The sequence below is a fragment of the Grammomys surdaster genome, unplaced genomic scaffold (assembly GCF_004785775.1).
Source record: "Grammomys surdaster isolate TR1022 unplaced genomic scaffold, NIH_TR_1.0 231, whole genome shotgun sequence".
NCBI lineage: Eukaryota > Metazoa > Chordata > Mammalia > Rodentia > Muridae > Grammomys > Grammomys surdaster.
This window is the reverse complement of record NW_021604676.1, coordinates 2,440,868-2,450,782: the sequence shown is the minus strand read 5'-3', so window position 1 is coordinate 2,450,782 and position 9,915 is coordinate 2,440,868. Positions and strand designations below refer to the sequence as shown.

At 45.4% G+C, this 9,915-nt stretch overlaps 1 protein-coding gene across 3 annotated transcripts in view; it reads left to right on the top strand.

The window, feature by feature from the left end:
* Positions 1-3,292: 3,292 nt before the first annotated feature.
* Tmod2 (tropomodulin 2) overlaps positions 3,293-9,915 on the top strand; it is a 28,968-nt gene continuing 22,345 nt past the window's right edge. For 2 of the 3 annotated variants that reach the window (XM_028773599.1, XM_028773600.1), the window contains exons 1-3: positions 3,347-3,472; positions 6,229-6,385; positions 8,653-8,775. In XM_028773599.1, the coding sequence (XP_028629432.1) occupies positions 3,347-3,472; positions 6,229-6,385; positions 8,653-8,775 (406 nt within the window). Of the gene's footprint in view, positions 3,473-6,228; positions 6,386-8,652; positions 8,776-9,915 lie in introns of all 3 variants that reach the window. The other variant, XM_028773598.1, reaches the window with a different exon arrangement.

The window sequence follows — 9,915 nt, the reverse complement described above, 5'->3', positions numbered from 1 at the left end:
GGCCTCTTGCTGTCCCTATAGTACCCCCCTTCTTGACGACAACTTGGCTTCAGCACAGTTATGATGAGTCAGGGGTGGGATATGAGTAGGGGTTCTTAGTGCTCTGAGCAGAGGGAACATGCATTTATGTTCCAGGAATGGAAATGGTCCAGGACACTGGGGATGCGATGCAGGAAGAGATAGACCTGCAGAGGCCAGAGTGTGAGTTTGGACTTCATCCTTGGCACAACAAGAAACCACTGGGGGATTTAAAAACGACTGAAATAAAGGTGGTCAAAAAGATCCCATTGCCGGGCGGTGGTGGCGCACGCCTTTAATCCCAGCGCTTGGGAGGCAGAGGCAGGTGGATTTCTGAGTTCGAGGCCAGCCTGGTCTACAGAGTGAGTTCCAGGACAGCCAGGGCTACACAGAGAAACCCTGTCTCGAAAAAAAAAAAAGATCCCTTTGAGCACGGTGTGGAGGACGATCAGAAGGTGAAGGGCTGGCAGGGGTAAGGATGGAGATGGAGATAAGGCTCCCATCATTCTGTAAGGATAAGATTTGGTGAGTGACACAGGGAAGGGAGGGGGAGGGAAAACGGCCAGAATGAAACCCTGGTTTCGGAAACAACTTCTTGAAATTCTAGAGGAGGAAAAGAAAGTGAGGGCTCTTCTGGTGTATTTTCAAGGTCTGAGGTAGCCAAGGGGAGATTTTGATCAGATAGCTCAGATCTGGTCCTCAGAGACAAAATCTAGGATACAGATAGACTTTAAAGTTAGCAGAATATAAATTATAATTAAAACTTCAAGGCAAGTAAACACCCTTGCTGAACTTCAGGATAGAACTACAGAGGCGAGAGTGTGAATTTGAACTTCATCTTTGGGGCAGTGAGAAGCCACTCAAAAAGTATGTAACTCCTAAGGAGAGACTCTGAAGGATACCAATATTTAAGGCAGAGGAAGAGAAACTTGAAGAGAGGCAGAGAAGAGTAATGAGAAAGCCCAGAGCTGGCTGTGTGGCTGGGCTCAGTGGCCCACAGCCTCCCTCCTTCAGTCCTGTGGTCCTGCAGAGCTCGGGATCTTAGCCAGGCCTCAGAAGCAGTACACAAAGAGAAGGGGACATTCCAAGCCATGGTGCCACATCTGCCAACTTCCCGACAAGAAACAGAGGGTGGGCTCAGACTGAATAACTTGAGGACGCTTCAATAAAGAGGCTATTTACAAGGATGTAGGAAGCTTTAGCGAATCAACAAGGCAGAAATCTGGCAAGAGTCATCACAGAGACCCTTTACCACCCCTTGCTGGCCTTGGGGAGACATGGTCTTCTGAAACACCCTCTTCCCACCCCGACCCCACTATGTCCTCTTCTTTGCCACTGGTGCCGCCTGTTGGTCAGACAGACAGCAAGGGCAGTCTGAGTCAGAGAGCACTCCTGAGGCACAGAGCAGAGTGGACAGCAGAAATGGACAGCAGGGAGGACAAACCGAGGATTCTAGAACATATACCGTGGAGATGAGAACATTTGGGAGAATATATTAGTTTCTGTATTGCTGTTATGACAAAGAACAAAGTCAGTTGCTTAAAACAATATGAGTGTGTCGTCCCTTCAGAAGTTAAAGAGGATCTTGCTGGTGTCAGCGAGACCTTATCGCTCTCTAAAAGCTATAAGGAGAAAGTTCATTCTAACTCATTTCAACTTCCAGATCCTCACGTTCCCTTCTCGTGACCCTTCCTGCATCTTCAAAGCCCCAAATCCTTAAGTTCTGATCATGTTCTGTTCCAGCCATGATCCCTTGGCTTCCTCTTCCATTACCTGGAGACTCTGGAGTAAACTGTGACCACCCAGACGATGCAGAATACTTTCTCTGTGAAAGGTCCTTAATTTAGAGCTAAAGAGATAGCTCAGTTGGTAAGATCCAGCTCCCTCGGGTGTAGTAAATAATTTTCACCAACACCCTGTTCCTCCCGGTCAACCAATCCTCCCCCTAGCCAACCCAGCCCATTCCGCCAACCCGCAGTGTACTTTCCTATCCTGTGCTTCTGTGTATCCCCTGCTCTATCCTAGATGGCTCTTGCACATACATGTCCTCCTTAGGACCTCTTCCTTCAAGACTCAATGACAATCTCTTTTTCAGATGACTCCCAAACCTTCCCCTTCCCTTATCCAACAATTTTCAACCGACTTCAGACATTACTGTAACACTTACTGCATGGTGTTGTTGCCATCTGTGTGGCTGTCTCATTAAGTTCTGACCTTCCTTGAGGGGAGCTTTTCTAGAACTGCACTTGGCAGGAGCAGGTATACAGCAAACCCTTACTGCGCTGGAAGAGCTGACTGAACACGGGATGCAGATTGTCTTGTTAGGGAATTTTCCTCAAGAGGCTAAGAAAAACTTGCATTGGGAATGAAAGTTCCCAGTGAATGAATTGGGAATGAATGAGGCATTTCAGAGATGGGGAAGACTAAAAGAGAAGGTCTTAGCAGTATAAAGAAAGAGTAACTAGGAATTAGGAATTAGGAATTAGGAAGAATGACTGCAGAGATAATAGCAGCCAAAATATAGAGGATGTGAAGCTGGGAGAGAGATGGGTGGGGCACTAGAAGCTTCAGAGGGAGGGAGTCTCAGAGAGACCGAAGGACTTTATTTAAAGGTAGGAACTTTCAAGTGAAAAAAAAAAAACTATTAGAATACTCTCAAAACCATCATTAAAAATGGAAGATAAGGAAAGAAGACAAATCAAGAGAGAGTAACTGTGTGGCCAGAGGTTTAGGATGTCTCTTGGTTTCACTGTGTGGACTTAAGGGACAATGTGTTCTCACCCAGGGCCTCTAAACTCTTTTCCTGAATGAGTCCCTTTCTGTGTTCTTCACAGCCCTCTCCACCCTGAAAGGGCACAAGTATGCTGCTTACAACTGCCACACAATTAGTCATTGTTCTTCACTGTTTTTAATGGAAAGCAAGGAGAGGCTTTGTAGTAGAATGGAAAAGCACTCACCACCCTGGGAACTCGCCACCCTGGAGGCACACCTCCAGTAGCAAGGTCTCTGGTCACCACTGCCTCAGTCGTGGTCTGTAAAATTCAGCGATGGTATCTCGCAGCCTTCCTTACAGGGCTGCTCTAAGTGGGGAAGTGGTTGGGATAATGTGCTGTGTATGAAATCCTGCAAGCTGTGATCGGCTCTGGAAATTAGGGTAAGACTGCTTCTTGGGTCTGTATGGTAGACTCCATTGCGGGCACAGCATGATGTTACTAATTTTTCAGTGTACAGTAAGGAGATGACGGTGTTTCTCTTTGTCAGTGGTAGTGTGAAGTCTCAGGAAGCTGGCCCACTTGAAGGTGTGTGAGAAAGGTGTATCTTGGAAACCATGGCGCTCCCCTTTCAAAAAGGGCTGGAGAAATACAAGAACATCGACGAGGACGAGCTTCTTGGCAAACTCTCAGAAGAGGAACTGAAACAGTTGGAGAATGTTCTAGATGACCTAGATCCCGAGGTTTGTAGGGCTGGAGTGGGGTGTTTAATGAGTGCACAGGAGAAAGGGGGCGGGCAGCTCTCTCCTTCAGCAGTCCCTGAAGTCCCCACAGCCCCAGTGCAGTTCCGTGTTCTTCCCCATTGCTGCTGAGGCATTTTTACAAGTTCACAGTGAGCCCCAGGGCCACTACAATGAGAAACGTCTAGTGTGTTTCTCAAAACACTAGTTCGCTGTAGATGTGCAAAAGTGTTTTCCATTGGGAAGGAACAGTCTGATTTAGCCTGGAACTTGGGGGAGCAAAAATTAAAAATCTTACCAAGTATTTTCCAAGTGTCAGAAACCTTGCTAGGCCCAAGAATCCTTGGGGGAAATGGCATTAACTCTGTTTCATAACCAGAAGGCACACTAGCAAGAGTGAACCACACAGGATCCCACACTGGCAAATGTCTGAGGTGCTGCTGCAGGCACTTGTATAGTGTAGAGGTTTTTTTGGTTTTATTTTTTGAGACAGGGTCTCGTGTACTCCAGTCTGGCCTGGAACTCATCTTGTAGCTGAGGATGGCCCATACTTCTTATCTTCTTGCCTCCATCCTCCCAAGTGCTGGGATTACAGACATTTCAGCATGTTAGGGATTTAACTAAGCCACAGCCTCAGACCATCTTTTGGGTTTATTGATACAGGGTCTTGTAGCCTAGATGGGCTGCAAACTCACTACATAGATGAGGATGACCTAGAATCCCTCTGGTCTTTACCTTCCAAGTGTCTGACAAGCAGGCGTGAGACATCACACAAACCAGACTTTTTGGTTTTTAAGGCAGGTCTTACTATGTAGTCTTGTCTGGCCTGAAACTTACTATGTAGCCCAGGCTAGTCTCAAACTCATAGAAATCTACATGCCTCTGCCTCCCATTTCTGGGATTAAATATATGTAACACTATAACCAGCCCAGAATTTTTCTTAAGATGGAGTCTTACTATGTAGCTAAGACTGACCTGGAACTTACTATGTAGCCCAAGCTAGCCTCTTATGTGTTGACTATAAACATGCATCGCCATACCTGGCTTTATATCATTTTTTTCTCTCTTAGGCTTGTTTCTTTTTGTGGTATTGTTGTTGTTGGTTTTATTTGGGGTTTTTGCTTTGTTTTGTTGAGACAGGGTCTCACATAGGAGAGACTGGCTTCAAGCTCATTATATATGCATGGAGACCCTTAAAATTTCTATCATTTTACCTTCACCTGTAAAGTACAAAGATTGAATGTGTATATTATTTTATTCAAATATACAAAGAACTTGAAATTCTATGACAATATATAGATGATTATCATCATAATATCAATTTCTAATACTTTTGTCAGTTCTTGAAAAGCTGGGTAGCTCTTTATAGCATTTCTTTTGTAAGTATTTTCTTCAGCCCTAATGATATAATCTTAAGCTTAAAGTTGGAGGCATCCAAAATAGTGATTTAACTCTAAAGATGTAAGTAAATAAAACTATTTAAATGATATTTTTCTGTGCCAAATACTTGGATATTTAGTTTATTTTTTAAATTTAAATACAAAGTTTATCTGTCTGGAGCCTTTGGGGCTTAATCAGAGCAGGTGGACATAATGCCACATGCCTATCATCCCAGTGCTTGGGGGAGGGGCAGAGGAAGATTGTGATTTGGGGTCAAACCTGTGCACCATAGTGAGTTTACAAAGGGAGGCCTTGACTTAAAAATCTAAAATAAAGCCAGGCATAGTGGTGCATTCCTTTAATCTCAATACTTTGGAGGTAGAGGCTGGCAGATTTCTGAGAGTTCAAGGCTACCCTGGTCTATATAGTGAGTTCCAGGACAGATAGCCAGGGCTATCTGGTGAAACTTTGTCCAGAAAGAAAGAAAGGAAAGGGAAGGGAAGGGAAGGAAAAGAAAAAGAGAAAAAGGAGAAGAAAGAAAGAGGGGGAAAGAAAGAAGAAAGGAAAGAAGGAAGGAAGGAAGAGGAAAAGAAAAAGGAAAGGAAAAAATAAACAGACAAATGAAAAACCTAAGCTGGGCAGTGGTGGCGCACGCCTTTAATCCTGGCACTTGGGAGGCAGAGACAGGTGGATTTCTGAGTTTGAGGCCAGCCTGGTCTACAGAGTGAGTTCCAGGACAGCCAGGGCTACACAGAGAAACCCTGTCTCAAAAAAACAAAAAAAGAAAAAAGAAAAAGTAAAACCTAAAACAAGAGCTGGCCCTGTTGGCGCATGATCTTAATCCCAGCACTCAGGAAGTGGAGGCAGGAAGATCAGGAGTCGAGGCTAACCTCGTTGTACAGTGAATTTGAGGCCAGCCAGGGCTTCATGAGACTGTGTCTCAAAGAGACAAATGAATGAATCTTACCTGGGCAGATATCATATACCATGATATTTACTTATCTCTTGGTTATTTCTGGAGAAGACAGGTTAGAAATAAGTAAGTATAGCCATTCTGCCTTTAGGAGCCCTTATGTGCACACCTGACCAAACCTAATCGTGGTGGACACAGAAAGACCTTTCCCCTCCATATTCCAGAAGACAGCTGTGGAACGTCCAAGGCTGATACTTCTGTCACTGTGCCCCTTGAACTGGTTGGGTTCCCTTCCTTAGCAAAGGAGGTTAGAACAGGCACGTCCCCAGAGCCATCCTTGAGACCCCAGGTCTCAGCTGGTGTAGGTGCCCCCTGCTTTCCCACTCACAGTCAGTGCTAAAGAGTAAAGAAACAACAAACTCAGTCTAGTCAACGTGTTCCCTTCATCTCATATCTGTCTTGTCAGAGTGCAACACTACCGGCTGGATTCCGACAGAAAGACCAGACCCAGAAAGCAGCTACTGGCCCATTTGACCGCGAGCACCTGCTCATGTATCTGGAGAAAGAGGCTTTGGAACAGAAAGACAGGGAGGACTTTGTACCGTTCACAGGAGAAAAGAAAGGTGAGGCCCACAGACTACACGTCTTAGGATAGAATACTCTTCACACATTGTGAGCATCAAATGTCAGAGGAGCCAATGGGATCAGGAAATAAGCGTAGGAAGTACACACGGTCTTTTAGAACACTGCGGCTTAGAGATAGGTGCCCAACACCCTGAGTGAACTCTAAGGTAAATTACAGCTCATGGCTGATGGCAGTGGGTCTTCATGGGTTCACTGGTTGTTATAAATGCCCCACTATAGTGTGGGATATTAGTGGGGAGGTTTGGGGACAGCATAGTACATGAGAATTTTCTGCTCAATTTGATATGAACCTAAAGCTATTCTCAAAATTAAAATTCATTAGTTTAAAAGAGAAAAGCCAGGCAGGATGTGTGATTAATTAAATGAATACATGGGTTCTAACGCTTCTGCAATTAATCCTGTCAAAAAATTATTTTCAAAGTCTGAAGAAAAAGCGCTGAAAACATAGTGCCCAACCTGAATGAACTGCACAGGCAATGATGGTTTTCCTCAGCCTTTTGATCAATCAACTACAGGGGTCTAGACAAGGCCTTCTTGCTCCATCTAGAGTGGTTAGGGCCCCATCCTCCAACCCTAGAAGCATACCATTCATTCAGCTTACATTCACCGAAAACCTCCCTAGTGCAGAACTCTATGGCAGACCCTGGGCCTCCAGGTATGTAGTAAGATCTTGACCTGCCCTCAAGAAGTAGGCTTGTCATCCAGTAAAAGGAACACAGGGATGTGACTGGGAGGGCTATGAGGAGCAAGTCTATGCCAGGACCCTTCCCTGTCCCCTCCTTTCTCTTCTTTCCCTCTCCTCCTTCTCCTCATCCCTTCCTCCCCCCTCCCCTCCTCCACCCCATCACTGTGTAGCCTAAATAGGCTCCTAGTTTCTGTTGTTCCTGACTTTACCCCCTCAATGCTGAAACTTCAGGCATGCTGCCTGTGTGATGTCCTAAATTCTTGTTGCAGCCTCAGCATGGGTGTAGCGTCCACAGCCTCTTGCTTGTGTCTCTTCTTTCCTTGCTAAGCCCCAGCCTGTGACTCTCAGCTAAATGCTAGGCCCTGGATTTCCCTGACCCCTCTCTGTTACCCCCCTTTTCCTACCATGATCCCAGGGCTTTGCTTTCATAGCCCTGTGACTGTGTTTATCATTCTGCTGGTTTACTTCCTGAATGACAGGAAGGAGGTGCTCCTTCCTCTGAGCTCCAGCGAGGTGGTCTTTGAGCCTCTACCCAGTGGTGAGGAAAAGAGAGCACTAGGCAGGACTCATCCCTGCCACTCCTTCTGTGCTCTGCACATAGCAGGTCACAGGCCACTGAAAGTAGAGCTGATCAGTGATGAGTCAGGTTAACAGCCTCAGGTTACTATGGAATATGAGCTGTTTCTATGGTAACACAAGCTGTTTCTATGGTAACACAATTGCTGTTGGACTTACCAAATTGTGAAAAGCATAAAATATAATGTAAAAAAAAAATCTTCAATAAAATTCCCAAAATGCTAAGTATTCAATAATGACAGAATAATAAAGGAGGAAATTTTGTTATTTCTTGTCTGAGTTGAGGAGTGTCTAAGGCAAATTACACCCAGACTGACCTAAAGGAGGCTTGTGGTGAAGGCAGGAGCTAGCTGAGTGTAAACGGTGCACACAATCACCTTAGGAGATGGCCAGTGGTGTAGTTACCCTCCCTGCCATGACAGAGTACCTGACTGAAGCAACTTAAGGAGGGATGGGCCTGTTTGAAGTCACAGTTCAAGAATACAGTCCTATGTGCCATGCCTTCAGGACAGCAGAAGCCTACAGCAGAGGTTCATGTCGCATCCACAGGCAGGATGGAACTGGTACTCAGCTCACCTTCTCCTTTTCATTCAATCCTGGACCCCAGCCCACAGACGGGAGCCGCCCACAGACGGGAGCCGCCCACAGTTAGGGTCTTTCCAATTAACCCAGTCTAGAAACTCCCTCGTAGACACGGCTGGAGAGTTGTCTTTTCTAGACCCTGTTAAGTTGATGATATTAACTGCCACCATTAGTAAGATGCTTAACTCCTAAAGTGAGCTCAGGGAGCTCTGTGTGGTGAAGGCAGGATTCCCTCCTTCTCATACGCGAATAGCCCTATCCCAGCAGTCCAAGAGCCTCAAATGATACAAAACAGCTCAATGATGTATGTCTTTAATGCCAGCATTGTATCTTCTGTTCAGTCTGCCAGCCCTACACATAAGGCAGTAGCTCATTCGTCTTTGTTTTTCTTCTCATTTCAAGGGAGAGTCTTTATCCCCAAGGAAAAACCTGTAGAAACTCGTAAAGAAGAAAAAGTGACTCTGGACCCAGAACTGGAGGAAGCCTTGGCCAGTGCCTCAGACACTGAACTGTATGACCTTGCAGGTGAGTTCTCAGGGCTGGGCCATAACGCCCATGTGACCCCTAGGCATGCTCTCTCTGCCCTGGTGCAAACCTGTGAGCTGCTGGTAGCTGTTGAGTACAGTATGGCCAGGGTGACAGCAGCCCTATCTTATCTATAAAACCGGAGCCTGTGGCTGAGCAAGCCGTGTTTTAGCCCGTGCTCCTGTTCAGATGATCCCCATCCTACAAGACTCCTGTGAGAAACTGAAGGGAACTGACAGGAAATCATATTGTTAGCTTAAAAGGAGTAAGTTGCAAGCTAGGTGTGGTGACCAGTTCTTGAAATAGTAGCACTAGCACTCTAAAGGCTAAGGCAGGAGATTATTGTGAGTTGGCAGGGCTACAAAATTGAGACTCTTGTCTCAAAAAAGAAAACAGAATTTGAAATTAAAAATGAATGAAGCGATATCCCCAAATGCTTTCTGAGATCTTCCACATTAGAATACACTTATGGGACATTAACATTTATGGTCACATTTCTTTTTGTTTGTTAGTTTGTTTGTTTTTGTGGGGGTTTTTTGTTGTTTTTTTGTTTTTGAGACAAGGTTTCTCTGTATAGCCCTGGCTGTCCTGGAACTCACTCGGTAGACCAGGCTGGCCTCAAAGTCAGAAATCCGCGTGCCTCTGCCTCCCCAGTGCTGGGATTAAAGGCATGCACCACCACCGCCAGGCTGTTTTTGTTTTTTGAGACAAGGTTTCTCTGGGTAGCCTTGGCTACCCCAGAACTTGTTCTGTAAACTATGCTGGCCTCAACCAAGAGATTCTTCTGCCTCTGCCACATGAGTGCTAGGATTAAAGGCATGTACCACCACTGCCTGGCTTCCGGGTCACATATCTATAGAGTTCTTGGTCTCTCTTACAATTGCTGTTACAAGCTGATTTGTGCCAGGAGGTCAGCTGGCCTTCTAGTTTCCTTAACAACTGAAACATGACAATGACAACAGGACTGTTATTTTAACTGACTTTACATGTAGATTGGATTAGTTACTTCTCTGCTCCTATGACAAAACACCAGGACAGAGGTGACTTATAAAAGAAAGTGTTTAATTGAACCTATGGTTTCAGAGGGTTAAAGAGTCTGTGGTGGTGAAGCAAAGCCATGGCAATGGGAACAGCTGAATA